The sequence below is a fragment of the Haliaeetus albicilla genome, chromosome 26, assembly GCF_947461875.1.
Source record: "Haliaeetus albicilla chromosome 26, bHalAlb1.1, whole genome shotgun sequence".
Lineage (NCBI taxonomy): Eukaryota > Metazoa > Chordata > Aves > Accipitriformes > Accipitridae > Haliaeetus > Haliaeetus albicilla.
This window is the reverse complement of record NC_091508.1, coordinates 4681493-4703009: the sequence shown is the minus strand read 5'-3', so window position 1 is coordinate 4703009 and position 21517 is coordinate 4681493. Positions and strand designations below refer to the sequence as shown.

At 42.4% G+C, this 21517-nt stretch overlaps 2 protein-coding genes across 28 annotated transcripts; one reads left to right on the top strand and one right to left on the bottom strand.

The window, feature by feature from the left end:
* Positions 1 to 82: 82 nt before the first annotated feature.
* On the bottom strand, positions 83 to 3911 carry OARD1 (O-acyl-ADP-ribose deacylase 1). Of its 6 annotated transcripts, none has more exons than XM_069771620.1 (6): positions 3755 to 3911; positions 2514 to 2581; positions 1814 to 1958; positions 1603 to 1661; positions 1111 to 1223; positions 83 to 780 (listed from the first exon to the last, which is right to left on the bottom strand). In XM_069771620.1, the coding sequence occupies exons 2-6, from the start codon at positions 2547 to 2549 to the stop codon at positions 678 to 680; spliced, it is 456 nt and encodes a 151-aa protein (XP_069627721.1). In that variant the 5' UTR covers positions 2550 to 2581; positions 3755 to 3911; the 3' UTR covers positions 83 to 677. The 6 variants fall into 6 exon arrangements, with proteins under 6 accessions (XP_069627721.1, XP_069627717.1, XP_069627719.1 ...); XM_069771616.1 differs by lacking the exon at positions 3755 to 3911 and adding an exon at positions 3096 to 3225; XM_069771618.1 differs by lacking the exon at positions 3755 to 3911 and adding an exon at positions 3029 to 3118.
* Positions 3354 to 19934, top strand: NFYA (nuclear transcription factor Y subunit alpha). Of its 22 annotated transcripts, none has more exons than XM_069771601.1 (10): positions 3354 to 3511; positions 6726 to 6847; positions 8585 to 8671; positions 10988 to 11134; positions 12425 to 12556; positions 13219 to 13324; positions 13858 to 14018; positions 14814 to 14987; positions 15360 to 15461; positions 16257 to 19934. In XM_069771601.1, the coding sequence occupies exons 2-10, from the start codon at positions 6773 to 6775 to the stop codon at positions 16308 to 16310; spliced, it is 1038 nt and encodes a 345-aa protein (XP_069627702.1). In that variant the 5' UTR covers positions 3354 to 3511; positions 6726 to 6772; the 3' UTR covers positions 16311 to 19934. The 22 variants fall into 22 exon arrangements, with proteins under 22 accessions (XP_069627702.1, XP_069627712.1, XP_069627698.1 ...); XM_069771597.1 differs by having other exon boundaries at positions 3362 to 3511; positions 8585 to 8668; positions 13852 to 14018; XM_069771590.1 differs by having other exon boundaries at positions 3362 to 3511; positions 13852 to 14018.
* The last annotated feature ends 1583 nt before the right edge of the window (positions 19935 to 21517 follow it).

The following is a 21517-nucleotide window of genomic DNA, read 5'->3' as shown; positions in this document are numbered from 1 at the left end:
AACCCAGGTTTCCTCTAGAATACAGCCACAACACATACAGACGTGTTTTTCAAAATGACCATGCTCTGATCTGACAGCAGAGTACTGAAGAGCTATTTATTTAATGTTGACAGCATGATTCTTAGCGAGTACAGTCTCATAACAAAAAATTGTATTTATGGCCAGAAGGTAGAAATTAAATTTTTAATCCTGTAACGAACAGAGTAACTAAACTGTATGCCAGATATGAACATTGCAAAACTTTGGAAAAAAAAAAAAGTGTCAGGGCTCCACAGCTCACCATTATCAACAGTAACTACAAACCAACAAATACCTAAGCAACAGACAGCTCCAATTTCACTCTGCACAGGAACTGTCAGCCTTAAGTAGAAGCTCTAGTGCAAGCAGGTGCTCCGTGGAGGACCAGTGACATCTGGTGGCTTCCTGGGACGGATTGACGGGGCACTCCCAGAGGGTTACCACAACACCTCTGCCTTCTTTACAGGCTCCCTGAACACTACATCCCAAATTAGCTGCTCTGGAGCTTTGTTGTTGTTGTTGTGAAAAGCCACTGCCAACACAAGAGTGAGCTACACTCAAACGAAGAATGTGCTCAGCATGCAGTTTCCCCCCTCACCAATTAACAGGTTTCCACTCCTGAAAGCAAGGGAAATGGGGTTCTCTTTAAACTCTTTTGCTCACAGAGTGTAAACTGTGATCTTTATATCTGTGTCTTCAAACACTTCCCCAAGTATTGCTGAAACTTTATTCCAATCCAGGCGGTCAAGTCCACATCCAATCCTGGAAAATAAGATATCAAAACAGCTGTAATGGCCTCTTTTGGAGCATGCTATGAACAACTAGCACTTCAAGCAGCTACAGTTTTATGTGGCACTAACTGAGCTCACCTCAAATCAACATATACAGTTAAAATAAGGAAACAGCCAAGCCTTATGTTTTGCTATCATTTAAATGCACTGGGAAACGCAAATTTCATTTGCACAATGGGACAGAAGAGTTGAAGAGAAGTGGATACTTGAACTCTTATTTCACAGCAGGGGATCATCTCTCAAACATCCTTCTATGCAAGAAACACTCAAGTATTTACATCGCAGTAACTGTTTTTCTTACCTAGGCATGGAAATGTCAGTAACTCCATTGTTTAGACAGTGAGCTTTCATGGCTTCTAAACTCTTTCGCATATTCTCGTATGTTGGTTTGTGAGAAACTTTCTTCTTCGTAATCTAAGTATAAATGTAAAAGGTCAGTTGTGCCTTTGGCATGATCACTGCAAACTACTTTCTTTTTTAAAAAACATATTCCACTACACTCTGAAACTCCACACCCAGACTTGCTACTGTGAAGAGAAAAAGACTCAGAATAAGAACCATGTTTCACAGCGTAAAATAGTGTAATTTAGCAGCTAGTTCTGTCCATTTGGAGTTTAAATATACATACACAAGACAGCTTGGCTTCTCCTCAACTAGCAATATTTGAGTAATACATCTCACACCTCTTATTTAGAGGAACATACTAAAAAAATTCACAACTATTAAAGTCCTCATCATCATACCTAATATAGTTTAGTCACAGGCAAGTGCCTAAGTGATGTCCCACTCTTACCAGGTAGTAAATGTATCGATCCTCTCTTTGGAGAACTGCCACCTCCCCAGTCTTCTTTTCTAAAGTGAAGAAATTAAGAAGGTATTTTTGAAACAGTTACATTCCACTACATAATTCCCCCTACACCCCAAGTAGCTTGGAATACCCTTATTGCTGGAAATCAAGGTTTTCCCTTCAGCTCCTGCATGTCCACCCCACGTGTATCACTCACGTTGATCCAACAGCTCTTGTACGCCTCCAAACTTTTTCTTAAAAAGAACGGCTATGCCTGCACCCATGCGACAGTCCTCGCTGATGCAATGAGCCAATGAGTCCGTCTGCGGGCATGAGAAAAGGTCCCCCTTAACACATTTGATCTGGAAAAGAGCACAAACAGAAGGGCAAATGAAAATAAGCTAAGAGTGCAGACTCAGATACTACAATACTAAGATAACAGGCAGTCTGGCAAGCCTGTAGACGAAAGCGCGTAAGATACTGAGTTTAAGATGCAGTTCACAAGTAGATGAGTTGGCATGAAATATGAACCCAATATACAGGTAACTATCTATCTTTTCTACAAGATCAGCTATAAGTACCACATGCCAGCTCAGCAGTTAATTTTACAAAATCAATGCTTAAAAAGGAAAACTGCATAACAGAGAGTACAGCTGGATTAGTGCACATCTTCAGCATACTATTGGTGTGTCAGTGCTGGATATTTAGTTAAGTAGGTAAGCTCTGTGCTGTTGTACAGTATCTGCATCATTGACATAAGCACAAAAGCGCAAGAAATTTAGCAGTGTCAGCCACTTTCCTCCAAAAAGGTAGATAGTACAGCCAGCTGCCACGTTACTGGGCCTCCAATAACAGGAAGGCCTCTTTACTGAGACACACATCACAGCAGTAGCCCACATAACCCATTTTCTACGCACTCTCTCCTCCTGATCCTTGGAGAAGTGGGTGGCCATGGTAACACGGGCTATGGTGAAGACTCCTGCAGCTGGAAAGATGACAGAGAGAAGAACAGAGTTATCAGGAACCCCAAACTAGGCAGTAAGCTGGTGTGCCAGAACATGCAAGGCTAAGCCTACTTCATCTATGGGACAGCCGCGACAATCGAGACACCCCCTGAAAGCAGAAAAGGAGGTGGCCAGTACCCCCGAAGAGTGTGGCGCAAGCTTTCCCGCTGCAGCCCCACAGCTCCAGCCCAGGAGGTGCAAGGAGGCCTCAGCCCAGGCTCATCACCCAACTGGCACCCACGGGCCTTCCATCCTCCTCCAAATCACCCCTGCCCCTTCAGGAAACCCCTCAGCTGGCCACACCCGCGGGCACGGTGTGAAGAACGATCCGCCGGGCCGGGGCCTGCACCACGAAGAACCTCCCCAGCGCTCCCCACATCGGCCAACCCAACCCTTCCTCCGCTGCACCACGGCGGCCTTATCGTCACCTAAACATGGCCGCCGGCGCTCGCCTCTCTAGGCGGGCGGGAGGAACGCCCTCTCTATGATACTCGCCGAGAACATTCCGAAGGCCAACCCGCCGTGGCGCCGGCGCATGCGCAAGGCGCTCGGAGGCGGAGCCTAGGGTAAGAGGAGAAAGGGGGTGGGGCCGCAGCCGGCGCTTGCGCATTGCCGGCCGCGGCCGCCCTACGAGGCGCGCGCACTGCCTGGGGCGCAGGCGCAGTTGCCGCGGGTGGGCAGGGCGCGGGCGGGCGGGCGGTGCCCGGCGCTAAGGGCCGCGAGGAGGGAGGCGGGGCCACCCGGGGCGGGCGCCGCCGTGCGCCTGCGCCGCCCGCGCCCGCCCCCTCCCTTGCCTTTGTTCGGGGTTGGGCGCCATTTTGCGCGGCGGCTGAGTGGAGGCGCTGATTGGGTTTCGGGGACCGGTAGCGGAGCCAATCAGCGCGGGACCCGAACCGGGGGAGCGAGGCACGGTGAGTGCGAGCAGCCAATATGGAGCCCCCGAGCGCCGGCCCCAGCGCCGGGATTGGCGGGGCCGAGTGACCAGTCAGGAGGCCGCTCGCAGGGCCGGGGCCGGCCGGCCGGGCACTGGGGGGGAGGCGAGGGGACGGGGCCCGGCTCCTCCCGGGGCGGGCGGGGGGGGGGGACCCGCACCGGGAGGAGAGGGGCCGGGGCCGCCGGGCCCCGGGACGGAGCGGGCCCGGGACGGAGCGTACCGGGAGGTGCGGGCGCGGGGCCGAGGGCGGCAGCGGTGGAGGAGAAAAGGCGAGGCCGCGGCCTGGACCGCTGAGGGGAGGCGCGCGGCGGGCCCGGCCTCCCTTGGCGGGGACAGGCCTTGCCCGTGCGGGGCCGCTGGGACGGGAGCCGGCAGGGCTCCGCCCTCCACCGGGCGGGCGGGAGGGGGGGGAGCGGGGCGGGCGAGCCTCCCCGCCGGCCCTGCTGACAGATGGGCCGCGGGCAGCCCGGGCCGCCCCTCCTCCTCCGCCCCCTCCTCCTCCTCGTCCCCGCCTTGCCCGGGGGAGGTGGGGGGGAAGGCGCCGAGAGCAGGTTGCTGCCCCCCCCCCGCTCTCTTCCTCTTCTCCGGGGCTGCCAGCGTGCCGGTGAAGCGGGTGTGTGCGCTCCCCCTCCCGCCTCCCCTCAAGGCACCTGGACGCCAAATGTCGCCAGCCACGTGCTCCTCCGTGAGGAGAAACTGCCCTTTTTGCGGGAGCGAGGGGGGCCCCCGGGGCCGCCTCGCTTTCTCGTCCCTGAGCTGCAGGGCATTGCCTCGTCCGCCTGAGCACAGCGCGGGGGCTCTGCCCGCCGAGAAGGTCCCCAGGTCCGAGGCTTTCTGCAATAAAATAAAAACGTCCCTGGGAGAACTCCCTGACTTGCATGTTTGATGAGGAGGTGGGAAACAAAATCTGGGTTCCACATGTGTTGTACTGCAGAACAGTGGGAGGGAGGACTGTGGCCTGTTTGTGCTGCTCTTTAGTTAAATCCTGCCTTCGGCTTCACGCGGGTCTCTGTCCTCTGCTGGTGTCGGTAGAGGACAACGATCGTGTGGGTAGATTGACAGGGTCTGCCCTAGAAACTTCTGCCAATTTAGTAACATTGCTTCAGGATGCCACGCATTTAAAACCGATGCTTTCAAGCTAGCTCAAGTCCTAGCATGGTTTATCATGCTAGTTTGTTCTTAGCATAGCTTATTTGCTGAAGGAACTGTTGTTGATGTAGCTTCTACAGCCTTATATATATGTGTGTGTGTCTATATATATATGAATATATGCTGATAGAACTAGAACACTAAGTCATTTTCAGTGCAGACAAGGGCGGACTGAGGAGGGGCTCACTGGTGAGATCAGCTGTAGGAGGAGCGTGCCATTGAAGTAGATGACCAATCTTTAAAATTTAACTTTGATACAGTAACACTGTTGCTCTGGGTTTTAATGAAGGGAATGAAGTCATCCCTTGGAGACTATGATCAAGCGCGTATAAAATCTTCTGTTTGTAACTTTGGCTAGCCACAGCTGGTGCAGAGAGCTAGGATTACAATGCTGCTAATATTTTACGTAAACAAGACAGGTACCGGGGTCTGTGAAGAAGCATGGCCGAGTAGAAGTACTCCTGTGCTTGATTATTGGTTGTGGCATTAAGGAAGCCAGAGAACTTTTGGCAAATACAGTTTACTGGCATCCTGTGCTTGCTGTTGAAATACTTCCCTGAAGAATGAAATGTGGGAGCTGTTTTCTGACAGGCCCGCAGGCATTAAGGGCAGAAATTAAGTATGCAGTGCAAAATTGAAATGAGAACCTTAGGAGGCAGTATCATCTTCAGAAAGAATATTTATCTTCTTTTATTCTGGCAGGCTGTGAAAAACTGTTAGTAAACGGGCCAAGGATAGAATTCAAATTGCAGTAAAATGTAGTGCCTTTCAGTGCTGTGACTCAGATTATCTTTGTGATCTCCAGGGTTAGCATCATTACATCCTTATTCTGAACAAAAGATCTGACAGGGACTGAGAAGGTTCTTACGTTATTATGGTTGAGTATTATGCCCCCTGTAATGAGCATGCTTCTGGTCTGTCATGATACATACCAGTTAATCGTTTATTTTTGTAGGTAAGCGACATTTGGTGTTAATGTGCAAGAAAACAACAAAATGTAAAATCATTGTGTGTCTTCTTAGGCCATGGTGAGGAGTACATTGATGAAAAAATGAAGTGTTCTTAAGATAAATGCAAGACACTGAAGTACAAAGGATGTTTTAAAGTTAAAGAGCAGGAAGCATGAGAGGTGTCATTACAGTAGTAACTACAGCAACTGTTACAGTTAGTTTAAGCTGTGAATAAATTTTGTGTACATTTCTATGAAAACTGAAGGAGCCTGGATTTTTGTTGCTTTAGACTGCAGATTAAAGTTACAGGCTGCTTTTTCACTAATGTCGGAGGTACTTGTTCAGTCATAGCATAAGTCAAATACCTCATTAAAAGTAATAGTAAGAATTCTTCCCTTGTTGATCACCTGAGAAGAGAAGAACTGGGAAGGAGAAGGAAGTAATGGAACTGAGTATTTTTTTTCAATAGTGTGTTCTTCATATGTGTAGGCAAGGGTCCAAGAAATGAGAGGCAGTAAAAGGATGGAGGCAGGGAGAAGTCTGCTGGGTATTTTCAAAATATATGAAAGTAGGAAGAGAAGAGATACGCAGAGGGAGCGCTGCGTAGTTGGGGAAGGAGAGACAATTTCACTTAGCTTTGTTGAATTCGTGACATGTAGTTTGGTTTTACACCTCAACTTTGTATTTTGTGAGGGGTTTTTTTTAGTGATTACACCCCTCTCATCCCTCTCCGCCACCAATATATGGTGTAGGCAACTGTCTGTAGCCCAGAATATGCAGACTGGAGGGGTAAAACAGGAAGAGAAACAGGATCATAGCTACTATTTGATTCACTGAAGATAATGACAGAATTCAGATTGAAATACTTCTCAGTCAAGTTATATGTTCTTGAAATTACAATTCTAGTTTTGCTACTTAATTGAAAGTAAGGTGACATTAGGAAGGAGGTATGTCCTTGATTAAACAGTGGCTCTTACTGTGTGATTCTGACCTCAGTGTCAGTGGATGGTTTGCTTTTCAGCTATTGTAAGAGAATACAAATCTTCAAATCTTGGGACAATAATTACATGCTTTTTTAACTTGTCTTGCCAGATACCCAGACTGAGGTGTGCCTTTTACCGTATTGGAACTGAAGCGCTATGGAGCAGTACACAGCGAATAGTAACAGTTCCACAGAGCAAATCGTTGTGCAGGCTGGACAGATTCAGCAGCAGGTATGGAAAGTGATAACGGGTGAGCTGGCGTTGCCAATGCTGAGTTACAGAACTGACTGTACTTCTCAGAGTTTCACAGAACCAGCAAGATGCTTCGTGATACTCTCTGGATAGGTATTTATCTGACTTCTGTCACCTGATCAGTGGTCAGTGGTCTGACTAGGCTTGAAGTCAGACTAAATATGTTTTTAAAAAAATACTTATTATAAAATTAAATTAATAAAATTGCAGATATACAAGTTACCAAATTTCAGTGTAGTAGGGAGTTTGCAAACTGGTAGTGACATGAGGAAAGTCACAAATCGTCTCTGACAATGGAGGAAAGAGAATATTAATAGAAATGGTCAGTTGTCCACAAGGAACAATGTAGATCTGTGCCCCCCCCCCCCCCCCCCCCCCCCCCCCCCGCCAAATTGAAATAGGTTTTGTTCAAGCCCATAGGGGCTTTCTTCAGCTTTCTCAAAATAAGTATTTATTGAGATCCTTTGTTTTAGAACTACAGGTGAATCAAAATGAACACACAGTACAGGAACTGCAACAAAACATGTAGCTTTGGATGAATTCACCCATTTCAGAAAGAAGTTTCTAGTTCATGTTATAATGTGCAGATGAGTAGGGCTGGGTTTTTTAAGGGTTTATAGATTTTTACTGTTGTTAAGCTTCACCCATTCAGATATAGTAATGCATTTTCAGATGAGCTGTGCTGCAGCTGAATTTTTTGTTGCATCTTACGTTTGTTCTGTTTCAAGGCAAGAGGAGTTTCTTAGTTGGTCATGCAAATGAATGAGCCACTGGATTATGTTTTCAGTGAGATATGCTTTGCTTTGTCATCAGCCTGTTTTGAGTGTTTGATAGCAGGGACCAGCTTCTTCCATTGAATTTAGTTGACTTTTTCAGTCAGAACAAGATTGCACGTGAGGTTAAAAAAATTATATATTAAGATTTACCAAAAACTGCTTCCAGCAGATAACCAAAGATATATTTGGTTTTATTGACACTTTGTAGGTAGAAGGGAGGTAAAAACATACTTTGGCTTGTTTCATTTTCAGTACATGCTCTTAAAGCCCGTGTTGTATTTGACATGAAATGTTTTTCTGAAGTAATTTTTTTTAACAGGCCCGTTGTAGTACAGCTTTTAGTAGAGAGATGTCCTTCATCTCCCAAATGCTAACACAGTTAATGCAGATTATTTTGGGACTCTTACTGAAGAGGCTAAAGATAGAAAAGGCTTTTAGATTTAACTGCTTTTGCAACCTCTCAAGATTGTCCTTCAAGGTCAGTAGTGGGAAGACATTGATGCAGGGGTGACATAGATGAAGCTTAGACTGTAGTCATCTGTGCTGCTGTTCTGTGCAGAAAAGAATTTATGGCCTTTATTGTAACTAACAAGTCTGACAAAAGTCTGGAACCCCTTCACAGGAAGAAACCTGCACAGTGAAAGGAAACATTAAGCAGAAAAGTAGCAGTCTAAAACAGTGAAGCTGAGATTTTAAATTCTGCAAAATAACCTCTCCTGTTCTTTGTAAGTGATTTTTGTTTGGGATATTGAAGCCTGTCAGTATCACATGCAGTTTTGTTGGTATTCCATTCTTAGGTTTGCTAAACATATTCACATTGCTTATGTTCCAAGAGCAGTGTGTATGAATTTTAAATTCACCCTCTTCCAGCAAAGTGTCGTCATCTCTTGTCAGAGCTGTGCATTTCCATGTTTCAAGCTATTCCTGTTCCTATTCCCAGCAGCAGGGTGGTGTCACTGCTGTCCAGTTGCAGACTGAGGCCCAGGTGGCATCCGCCTCAGGCCAGCAAGTCCAGACCCTCCAGGTAGTGGTGATCTCTCTAATTGTGTTTGTGAGCACTGCATGACTCTCACCATTGCCACATATCTAATGCTGTGTTTTTTCCAGGGTTTGAAATAGGAACAGGAAGATTTGTTAGCAGTAGTATCTGTGCTTTATGCTAGCTGTAGGGTTTTCCATGAAGAGCATGAGGTTATAGCTTTTCTTTGGATCTCAGGCGCATGCCAGAAACCCTGATGCATTCATGAATTCCTGCTGCTGTAATTCTGAAAGTGAATAGTGGTTGAAATGAGACTTAAAAGGAAAACCCACCAAGATGAGGAAGTAACAGTCAAGAGATATAACCCAAAGATTTCCGTAGTTTCAAGGAGATTAGATTCCTGATATCCACTGTGAGTAGTTCTGTGTCTTCACTATATGAAACAAAGACAGAGAGGAGGTGGATGACCCATGAGCTTGAAGAGTGAGCCTTTTTCATCTGTGATTAAAAAGGGCACCTGAGGACAATATTGGCCTCTGTGAGATTGAGAGATCCGATTTCTTATTTACATGTGAACAACACAGGGAAACCCAGGAGAAGTATGTATCCTAACAGTAAATAGATCGCAAATTGGATAGAAATGCAAGGTTATTTCAAACCCTGATTTGTTTCAATGTCAAGTATTTTCTGTCTTCCAAACTTCATTTCATTAGCTCACATAGGAGGCTTTTGAAGGAGTTGATAAACCCTGGATGGCCATAGCAGTTTAGTGGTGTGCTTTTCACTCAGTATTTTGGTTTTGTTTGTTTTTTAATTCTTCAGAGGAGGAGAGTTCTAAGAGGCTAGAATCGTCTTGCCAGGTGTAAAATTGAACACAGCATTTTTTATGTTCAGAGTTAAAATATGAAAAGCTGGCTGACTTGAGTTGCTTGGGTCACTGTGGCCTCCTGGTCATTGTTACATGTCGTGTCCCCCCCCCCCTTTTTTTTTCTTGCTCTAATACATTAACAAGAATCCTGGAATGCATCATTTTTCTTTCTGCTTATTGGATATTGTACTGCTGACTGTGCTTCTCTGCGGCTGAAATGAGCATGCTTATCTCTCTCTGTTGTAATTCAAAACAAATACTGCCGATTTTTGTTAGGGACTTGTGTGCAGTAGTTACAAGGTTGAGGAACAGAACAGTATCGCAAGGGTATTAGGTGACCTGTAAAGTCACAATATTCTATGTAGGGCATTGATCACTGAGGTACAACTGTGGTTGTTTCCGTGGATGTGTTAGCATATAATTCACTAAGATATTTCAACTATGCAAAGTGAAGCTTTTTTTAGGTAGTTCAGTATGTGCTGAAAATCTGTACTGATGTTTAGCTTGGTATTTTACAGTGGTTGAAGAGTGAGCATTTGCTATTGCATATTCTTGAAAATTTACAAGTAGAAAACCCAAGAACTTGGTGACTTTTTATCATGTTGTGTTGCTCTTGTTTCTAAACAACTCAGAGCATGGTAAAGAGTGATTACCTAGTTCGTAAGACCCATTTCACATTTAAGCTGTGGAGGTATGGTGTTTTTAAAGATATATTTTGGGGAGTCTGGGGACTCAGCAGGTGAGGGTGCTTAAACAGAGAGGTTTTCCCCTTGCTTTTCTTTTCATTGGCCTTTTCCCTAGTGATCAGAGATACACCTGGTCCAAGGGTCCAGAGACTCTTATGCCAAATTTATAAATCCACTGTAAGCCTTATTCGGCGAAGAAGTGGCTACTGCTTATTTTCTTTCACTCTTCCTTACTGAACTACATTTTCTGTTGTTACATTTATAATTTCACTTAATAACCGTGAAAGGATTCTCTAAGACCATCTCATGCTATATATTCGTTAGGAAATGAAAATGTTATAAGCATGTAATTGGACAGAGTTGAAGCTACCTCAGAATCTCTCTGTCAGAATAGCTTATTTAGAGCTTTTTCTCATTAGGAACCCCAATTAAAGATTAGTAATAGTGATGTGGATAATGAAGTTTCTTTTATTACACTTTGCTCTCGGGCTGTGCACGAAGATGGTTATCGTGTCTGGAAAATCTAGCCATGCTTTTCATGCTTTATTGCAATTAGACTTGGAAGTTTTGGTTAGACTGCAACAGAAAAAGATAATTTACTAAACGCAGTAGCACATCATGGAAAATTTTTTAGAAACTAAAGATACTTGATGCTGATTATAAACCCAGGTTAGTGACTGTTGCTTAGTTTCTCTGGTCACCGCATTAAAATAGGTAAGCATTTAGCCTCACGTGGTAGCCACCTCAGTTTCTGGCTTCATGTCACCAGACTTTTTCATTGTTCTGTTTGTTTTTTCTCCTGTTTCCTAGGTCCAGGGTCAACCACTAATGGTACAAGTAAGCGGAGGTCAGCTGATCACATCAACTGGCCAGCCGATCATGGTGCAGGCTGTGCCTGGGGGTCAGGGCCAGACAATCATGCAAGTCCCAGTTTCTGGAACTCAGGGACTGCAGCAGGTGAGATAACCCTAATTTTATTTTAAGATAAATTGCAGAGAACGAACGCTGATGTTCTCACCTTGTCAGATAGTACGTTTGCCTCAGCACTCTTAAAATAAACTGGGCAAAGGCGGTCGTTCTCCAGCTATGGATCTGGCAGTGAGCTGCATGTTAAGGATGCAATGAAAATTCTTTGTGTATTTGATTTTTGTGTTTTATGGGATGGTGCAAACCTTTTAAATGAAGTCCATTAAAATACAGCTGGAGTTGGTTTGGGTTTTTTTGTTTGTTTAGGGGTTTTTTATTTTAACTGGCCCTTGCAGTACAATTGGTGGTCTGATGCCTACTCAATTTATGGCTCAGAAAGACAATTTATTTATTTAAGAAAGCTTCTTGAAAATAGCTCTTGTGCTTGAGTTAATCTAATATGTGATGGCTGAAGGTGAATTTAAACATTTCCATTGCACAGAAGGTAATACTGTAGGAGGTATAGAAGATGGATTTTATTAGAAGCAATTATTTTGAAATAATTGTCTAAAAGACAGTTTTTAAATTTAAACAGGTGCTGAAAGTGTGTTCCTCAAGAGCAAAGGGGAAGAACTCTTAACAGTGGCATAATGAAAGTGTTCTAGTGATTTGAGAATGCGATTTAGGAATCAAGTTCAGCACAGTCCAGGAAGGCATATGATGTCTTGGTGTTTTGAGAGGTTTATTTAGTGTTTATTTAAAATTTCTTTTGTTGAAAAACAATATATTTTGTGTTAGGTTCTCTACAGTCTGGTTGTTGGAGGAAAATCCATAACTGGGTTTTTAAGCACAAGCTTCAAGCCATATTCCAGTTCCTCTTTTTTAATCTAAGAAATGTTCCACATTGGTGGAAAGACTTTTCTGCAAAGCTGAAAACAACTTTTATGTGTATCCAAGAGTACTTCTGTATGCTGCATAATTAACACTCTACAGATATCTTAAATCAGTCCTCTTTTTTCTTTCACCTGAGTAGTATTATTCCTAGTTTCGTGTGAATAATTTATTTCTTTTGACCCTTTTATTGTGTAAGCAGTGGAGAACTGCTAGGGCATAATGACACTAGCATGTTATGTTTCCTCTATTCTGTATGTTTGTGACTGCTGTGTCACAGGGAGGAATAAATTAAAACTCTTCATTTTAAAATGGAAAAAGAGAAGAATCAGTGCTTTCTTTTTCTTTGCAACGGTAAATCATCCTCAGAGATGATCTGGTAATGCTGAGGCCAAGGAGGGAGAAATAAGAGGCATAGTTAATGTTCCTTTCTGACTCTTTCTTCCACAGATTCAGTTGGTCCAGCCAGGTCAGATTCAGATTCAAGGTGGGCAGGCTGTGCAGGTACAGGGGCAGCAGGGCCAGACCCAGCAGATCATTATACAGCAGCCACAGACTGCAGTTACTGCTGGCCAGACACAGGTAACTGCACCAGCATGAAAGGGTTTTCTTGAGAGAAATAGGAAGAGAAACTTGACAAATGACTTAAGGTGTGGTTAAGTAAAAAAAGGGAAAAAAAAAAAAAAAAGGAGGAATTATTAATATTGAGGAGAACTTGAGAATGAATTTCGTATTTTTGTAGTGTTTTCATACATAACTCTGGGGCAGAATAAATAGATTGCATGTTTTTATCCATTGTGTTTCTGTATTTTATTGGTTCATGGTTGTTTTTGTCTATTTGTTGAAATTTGAAAACATGAAGTGTTGCTAATTTCATACTTGCGCCATTTTGTGAAGTAGTCTAGTCATACCTGGGTTTTCTGCTGATTCTTTTGTTTAGGACCAAAATTAAATTTCTCAGCAGAGTAGTTCTTCCTTTATACGTATTCATAGTGAGATAGGAAACCTAGAACTTGTTTCTTTCAATATTAAATACTACGCTGTAAGAAAAAGTGTGTTATATGTGCTTTAGGTATTTTATCTACAGTTCAATTGGTTTGTGCTCCATCCTATTTCTTGATGCTGGTAATAAAGCAAAAGAAATAGGTGCCTGAAACACCTTAAGCACCATGTGTTAATGCAGGAATTGTAGAATTTGAAAAATAAGCAATTTGTAAAGTTACTGTGTTCTTTGTTTTGTTTAGACCCAGCAACAAATAGCAGTTCAAGGACAACAGGTAGCACAAGCAGCTGAAGGCCAGACCATAGTCTATCAGCCAGTTAATGCTGATGGAACCATTCTCCAACAAGGTATGAGCTTTGGTGTGAAAGTCAGGACTTCTCAATATCTCTTCGATAGGTTTTTATTGCCTTGTAATTATTGTCAAAGAAAACATTGAGTTGCAATGCTGGTAGTGCTGTGAGTGCTGTGATAAGAATTGTTGGCATAGAGAATGGAAGAAGAGATGTTTATGTTACTATACAGGAATTCAGTCTGTGGTTCTTTCCCCAGAAAAATAAAAAATGGCTCTTTTCTTTGGCAAGGGCTATTACAAAAGAAACGCTTAAGTTTGCTTTTACACCTTAGAGTATATGATCTCTTATCTGACACTGGGATTACTTGTGCAGATACAAATGCAAAAAATAGGAAGTATAAGGACCAGGTGATGGAATTTATTTAATAACTTACAATACTTTTCTGAATCTTTTTGCATGTTATGGAAGGATGAATGAGTAAAAAACAGAAGTGGGACTAATGGTGTTCCCTTCTTTTTGTGTGCGTGTTTTTGGTTTTGGTTTTTTTTTTTTTTTTGTGTGTGTGTTTTATTTTCTTAAAGTTACAGTCCCTGTTACAGGCATGATCACCATTCCAGCAGCCAGTTTGGCTGGAGCACAAATTGTCCAAACGGGAGCCAACACCAATACAACCAGTAGTGGACAAGGGACTGTCACGGTGACATTGCCAGTTGCTGGAAATGTTGTCAATTCAGGTGGAATGGTTATGGTATGTATTTAACTTTCCATTGATATTTATAAAGATTGACGTTTAAGATGTCAGTACACAAACTGTTGTCTGAGATTCATGTTACCTTAATATGGTCAGTCTTCTCAGTAGCTACCATTAGTTTAAAGTTTAAACAATATAAGTTTTCAGTTTTAATGGTCTGTGTCCTATTGTGATCTATGTACTCTGTACTTTCCCACAGTAGATTATTGAGTTCAGAAATCTAGAAACGGAAGTTCAAAATAAGCTGTTAACTGATAAGCAGAGGTTTAAAAAGATTGAATCAACTAATGCTTTTCTTGAGGATCCCTTAGTATTTGTTTCTTTGATTCATGAGGGCTTTTTCTGCCAATTCTTATTTCTTTGTAGTGAGGCCTTTTAACTTGAATTTTATTGTTAGTCCCCACTAGATGTCAGCAGCTCTACAAGTAATATTTGCTTACAAAAATTATCTGAAATTATCATATAAATTAAATAAGTGATAACCAAAAAGAAAGGGAAGCAATGGGCATGTCCTGTATGCTTAATTGTACAAGAAGCAGTAACATGGTCATAGAATTGTATATTGTATTGAAATTGTACCATTGTCAGAAAAAAAGAAGCACGACTTACAAGTAATTGATTTAAGTCTGTTCTGCAGTTTGAGAACAACTTTATTACTCCTTTTTATTTAAGTAGATGCATTATCTGAACAAAACCCAAACACTTTCCCTTTTAAAGTTTTTTTTTAAACTACTTTTTTGCATTTACTTTGTGTTCTGAGCTACAAGTACTAAAAACATACTCTCTTTACAGATGGTACCTGGAGCTGGATCAGTACCAGCTATCCAGAGAATACCTTTGCCTGGAGCAGAGATGCTGGAAGAAGAGCCCCTCTATGTAAATGCCAAGCAGTATCACCGGATCCTTAAGAGAAGGCAGGCACGTGCTAAGCTTGAAGCGGAGGGAAAAATTCCCAAAGAAAGAAGGGTGAGAATATAACTCAGATCTAATACAGGGTTGCTCTATGAGAAAGGCACAGAAAACCACCTGTGCTGGAAAATGGGGACTAGAATCTTAAAGTATTCTTCAATTTTTTTTTTTATTTTTTTTTTTTTCCCCCATGAGCTACATCAGAACAATTTTTTTAAGTCCCTTGGTGGCAGTCCTGTTTCCTTTGCATGCCTTTAATTGTTGAATTTGTATGTAGCTGTATTGCAAATGGGCATTTACTGTAAACACTTTCTCCTCAGGCAAAGGGGAAGGATGGGGATTGGCTAGTGGTCAGGAATTTTCCCTACTGAAAGTACTGAATTTGAAATAGAAGGCTAGTCTCTCATTACCACCTTCATATTGTTGCAGAAATACTTGCATGAATCTCGGCATCGTCATGCCATGGCCAGGAAGCGGGGAGAAGGTGGACGTTTCTTCTCACCAAAGGAAAAAGACAGCCCTCATATGCAGGTAAGTAGAATTTTATCTGTTCTTTGGACAACTGCCACTTTCAGTTCTTCAGAATACACTTCAGAGGTGTCTTTGTACTATTTTGTTTGTTCTTTTTTGGGCTAGGCTGCTGACCTTTGTCCCGCTCTGCCTTTGAATTTATGTTTCAGGCATTGTAAAGAAACCTTCTGTCTCACTTCTCATAGAGAGCAAGTGTCTATTTGCCTTGAGTAATTAAATCATAGTAATATTGATAGAAATGTACTCACTTTGTTTTACAAACAGAGAATGTATTTTTTTGTCCTAAGAAATACAGTCTTTGCAGGCTTTCTGGTTGCATACCAGAAGTACTTTTTTAGGACATGAATTAAAGGTAGAGACACCACCTGATGGAAAGTTAACAAATGTGAATATCTGATTCTTAGCTGCATATTGATTTACATTAAAAGTACAAGACAGGTTTTCCAAGGAAGGGACACAACAGGGTAGAATTACCAAATTCTGTTGTTGATTAGTGCTTTAAAGCAGTCCTGTAGCTTTAGCAGAAGAATATTTCTTATCCTGAAGTAGAATCCTTCCCAAATCCTAGACCTGTACTAGGTCTTCCCTATTACCAGAAACAACACATTACTAGAAACTATTAAGATTTATATATCCCATTCTCTACACTGGCCTGTAAAACTCAGGAAAAATATGGTATGTTTAGAGATCAAGGGAGGAGGCAGGAGTATCTCCTCTTGATAGCTGTGTGTGAATCTCTCTGCTGTTACGGAAAAATGTTGAAGTTACAACATGGTATGTATTTTGTATCTGTAGGATCCAACTCAGGCCAATGAAGAAGCAATGACACAGATGATCAGAGTCTCCTAACCACTGCTTAAAGAAAAAAAATAACTGAATAGAATTCCCGTCCCTTCTGCAAGTCTGTCCTACCTTTCCAGTGTATCAAGCGAGTCTTTCAATGGGACAATCACCATATCACAGCCTATCCTTTTCTACAGAACACACACCACATTTTCAGTATGTGGTCAAGATTTTAACTGCAGTTGACTCAACAGATAGAAACTTAACGACTTTATTGGTATATTGTTCTGATCCAGCACAAGGATTTCAGAGTCTGACTGCTCATGCCTTTTTCTTCTTCTTTTAAACATCTCTTGCATTAAGATTGGCCATGGGTGAGAGTGTGCCACTGACTCAGTGATCAGCAATAACTCTGGCACGCTGAAGCAGGGCCAGCAAAGACCTCTTGGAGTTATGGCCCTTCTGTACAGAGACATAATCCAGTTTATAGCAACCAGCACTGACGTGGCTATACCACAGTACTTTGTTTTCCCAGCAGAGACTTGTTATTTACATTCACTCCTTACACCTTTGGACTTTATTGTCAACTGAACTGTTCCCTGTTGTTGCATCTGCACTTCTGAAACTGGCAGAAACTGAAAGGGGATTGTTTTAAGTTCCACCTTGTAAAATATGTAAACAGCAAGCTCTTCTCTGGGAAAAGTTCCGCCATCCAGTCAAAATGATAGAAATATTTCAAGATTATTACAGGACTTGATATATTGTGTATCGGTTCCAAGAAGTAAGACGGGAGAGGGTGTTGTGGGGATAAGGATTTAATTAGTAAAAGCAATCTCTGGGTGGTTTTTAGTGTGTTTACTGCCAGTAGTTGTTGCTTTGGAAGAAAAGTTGATGCTAGCATAAAAAGGATTAAAAGTTTTGAGTGAGTCCCTTCCAAAGGATGATTTTTTTTTTTTTTTTTTTTTAAAAAAAAAATCTTCCTTCTAACCTGCCAGTCCAGTGCATGGTTCCTGCAGAAGACACAAAATCTGCAATCTCAGAGCGATAGCACTTGACCCTCTTTGTGACGGTGTTTCTTGATGTCTGTTCTAAATCAGTTCTACAATTCTTTCATTCTACACAGAGTGAGGGATCATTCATGACAGCAGAAGCACAGGGCAACTCATCTTACCCTGATGCAACTGAAGGATTGTTAAACAAATGAAGGCAGGTATTGATGAACCGATGAACCTTTCAGGCTTTTTATAGACTATCCTCTTTAAATTAAAAAAAAAAAAAAAAAGTAGCACTTAATGAAGGAGGAGTACTTACATTTTAAAAAAAATTATTTTTTCATGACCTATAGCTGGCTTCTGGCTGAGTATCTCGACAAAACATATCTTTATCTCTAGTTCCATAGCTCATTACAGATTTTAAGCTTGCTCCATTCTTACTACTCTGAAATTTGGTGATGGAAGCTGTAGTTCATAACATTTTAACAGGTGATACTTGCATCTTTCCATGCTTGTCTCCTCCCATCTTGAATGAGTTTTACAGATGCTCTGTGTATCATATCACCAGCCTGCTGTAGTCCCATCTCTTCCAATTTTTGTGTTCTGTAGTTAAAACATAAAACTGCATCATGGCAGTTAAGCATGGGATTGGAAATATTGCCAGGCATTGTCACTGAGGGAGGTGATTATGAACGTGAGTAGGTAAAGTTGCAGAGGCTGAGGTGTTTTTGAGGAAAGCAGCCAAGGATGGGTGAGACTGGTTTAAATTCAGTGAACTCTGTTTTCAAGTGACAAAAAAAGTAAATGCAACTTGAAAATACAACCCATATTATCTCCCCGCTATGTTTTTAGCATTTACTGAAAGCTTATGACTAAATGCAAAATGGAGGACAAATTAGCAGGTTGTAGAAGACTGGGAGGATACAAAAAGACAGAGCCTGGAAAATTCTGTTTACTTTGGATAAAAGAAAAAAAATACTAGACCTAAGAGTATGAGAAGATGGGAAGGAATGCAAGAGGAGGGAGCAGAAATGTGGAGAAATGTCAGATTCTAGATTGCCAGCAGACAATCTTGGAGGAAGGCTATGCCTGTCTAGATACTAAGGATGACAATGTTTAGGTCCACCACCTGTGGGGAGGTATGTAGCCAGTGAAAGAACAAAGAAAAAAATGCAGATTTGTTATTTGTAGGTAGGCAGCTGGATTTTCTATATGGAGTTCAGTTCATTTTTCTGAATTTTTAGTTCCATGTTCTTACCCTTACCACAGCTGACATGGTGAACTAAAGCTGAGAAAGAAGTTGTTTGACACACAGTGACACCTGCAGCTATGGGAGGAGGTGGCCTAGTTCTTGACATGCAAATAAATCTTTCTTTCGATTTTGTCTGAAGTTATATTAGTAATCTAATGCTCTGTTCACAAATCTTACATTAGGATTTTTTTTCTAATGATTTAAAAGGCATTTGTTTACCTCCATTGCATTGATGGCATCTTTGGTGCCTTTGGTTGCTTCTGCCTTAAAATACTTGGCCAATTAGAGCATGGTGCTTATTTTCTTCAGTTGGCGACTATGAAATCCTCACCTAGCATTTCTTGTGAGGTCACCCATTTCAGGAAATATGTAGCTCTCTTTTAGTGAAGGAATAACACAAAATTTGCTTTAGATTAATTTGCAGCATTATTGTAAATATTTTTTTTAGAGCATCTGTACATTTTGTCAGTGCAGTATTCATGTACTGGAGGAATATTTCTGTGCTGGAGTAAGACAGCCTCTCTATAACGTTTCTGCTCTTCAGCTGATGGCTAATCTCTGTCCTGGAGAACCCCCTCTGAGAGTTGGAAGTTAGGGAAGCAAGATTATTGCTCTGACATAGGTTTGTTGGGTTTTTTTTAATGAGTAATGACTCCTTGAAGAACTTGTAAACTTCTTCAAAACAGCTAGAATGTTTTTCCCAGTAAGCCCTTCATATATAGGTTCTCCAATCCGTTGTTGTAGAATGTGTATTAAGACCTATGGATTTGTGTTATATAGGAAGTCTTATCGTTAATACTTTAAATAGTGATGTGAAAGCCTGAGTGCTACTGTCATATTTTTTTCATTTGCTTTGGGTTATGTGTATCACTTCTAAAAGTAGTGTTTGCTTGGCGAGATTGGAGTTATTGGTCAGCACCACGTTACCAAAAAAGTCTGCTTTCTTTTCCTGGGTAAATTTGTTAAATTGGAGATGTCATCAAGTTCAAACCTCTCTGGTAATTAAATGAGAATTCTTTGTGGATTGGATACATTTGAGCAAAAACTCCACTTTAGGAGTGCATAAAAGAACGGATGAGGCTAAAAGAAGAGGCTCGGGGAGAAACGTGGTCGATTGACCCAGAGAGCACTGGAGCGGCGAACCGATCAAAAACCAGTTTTATATGAGTGTAAAGAATGGGATGTGGAAAATGGTCCTCAAGTGATGCTAAATGGCTTTAAGGCCTTGCATGTTAAAAGGGGGGGAGGGGGGGGATCTTTTCTTTGTGAATGGGTGTGGGAGGGTACTGAGATTAATGTAATGTAAGGCAAAGTTTGTATATAGTTAAAAGTTTATAATTTTTTTTATATGATGCATTTTTTCAAGTGTATTTTGGTCTTTAATAGATGCAATTGTAAGTACTGTGTACACTATCCAGCTAATAAAAATTTATAAACCAAGAACAAGCTTTGGCTCTGTTTTTCAGACCTTCTGCTCTTTTCAGTCAAGTGGCAGCAGTGACATGGAGCAGTGAGGGCAGGCAGTGGTTTTAGCACTGCTCAGAAACGCCTAGGTAGCCAGTGAGCTTTCCTGCCCTCCATGAGGGCAGCTCAGCCTCCAGCCTGGGGGACATCTGGGTGCATCTGCTGCTCTTCAGCTCTGTGGAGAAGGGCCTGGACATCTTGGTGCTCATCTTCCCCTCCATCCCCATCCCGCCATTTTGCTGCCTGAGGGAATTGCTCTGCCCGCCCTTGGGGCCTGGCTGCTGGTGAGTGCTGGAAGCTGACTGGCTGAGGGAAGCTGGGATGTCCCAACATGGGTTCCGATTGGATGGCTATTGCTTTGGGTCACCTCTGATTGGCTGGTGAAGAGGGCCTCCATCTTGCCCTGCTGCTCTTCCTCACAGGCTGAAGTAGTGCCTCAAGATGGTGGCTGTAGGGTGGTTTGCATGCAGGAGCTGGGTTGCCGGAGAAAGGGCTGCAGGAAGGATGGAAGAAGGCCTTGCCTCTCAGCTCTGAGCCCAGGGAAGCTGCTGTGATGTGCTTGGAGTTGGGAAATGGCCTCACTGAGCTGGGGGAAGGAAGGAAGGCAGGCTTCTTTGAGCCAGCTGGTGTTGCTTTGGTATGTCCTTTGAGTGTGAGGAAAATGTTTGATGAGTCTGGGGTGGGAGGAAAGAGGATGCACTGCAATTTTTGTTTGAAAGAAAAAATTATCATTCTAATAATGAAGAGGAATATGCCCAATAGTCATACTATGTCCTGTCCACAGCTAGTCAGCATAATGCTCAGCGTGCCTCAGTGTCGTTTCACTCTCTTTGCATGCTTGCTGCAGGGTTCATTGCATTGAGTAATTATCCCTGAAAGGCCATGCCGAAGAATCCAGTGATTATATAGAAGCTGCCCTGGAGCACAGGGAGTGTCCTATGGGTGCAGTGGTAGATCTGTACAGAGTTGTATAAGTGTAAGAGATGACAATCCAACATCATGTTACCTGAATGCTCTTCCTTGTAAGACATTCATTCCTTTATATTCTTGATTACCTTCCAGGAAGGTGATTTCTTCTTGTCCCCAAATTCCCAAGTATCATTTCATTATCTTTTTTGGCCAAACATGACTGAATGGACACCCTTGGAAAGAGTTTTATTTCTTGTGTTTTGGCCCAAAAGGAGGGTTTCCTCTTAAGAGGACTGGGCAGGCTGTGAAAGGTTTAAGAGATAGCTCCATGTCTGCCTGCTAATCCCTCTCAGGCATGCTGTTTCTTCCACATGTGCTGTTCAGGATCTCTCAGCAGTATCGTAACTTAAACATTCACTACAATAATCAAGGCTGAGGTCTCGCACTGTTAGCCAATCTTTGTGTGGTATGAAATAGTTGTATGTTATAGTATTGTTGACAGTTCCTGTGTACGTTTACAGTTTGCAAAGCTCTTTGGGTTAACAGCAGCCATAAAAAAGCAAAACATTACATCTGCCTTTTTTTTTCCCCTGTGTTCTTGGGATGGGCACGCTTTTAGAAGGGATACACTGAACTTCACAGGTATTTGTAGCTAT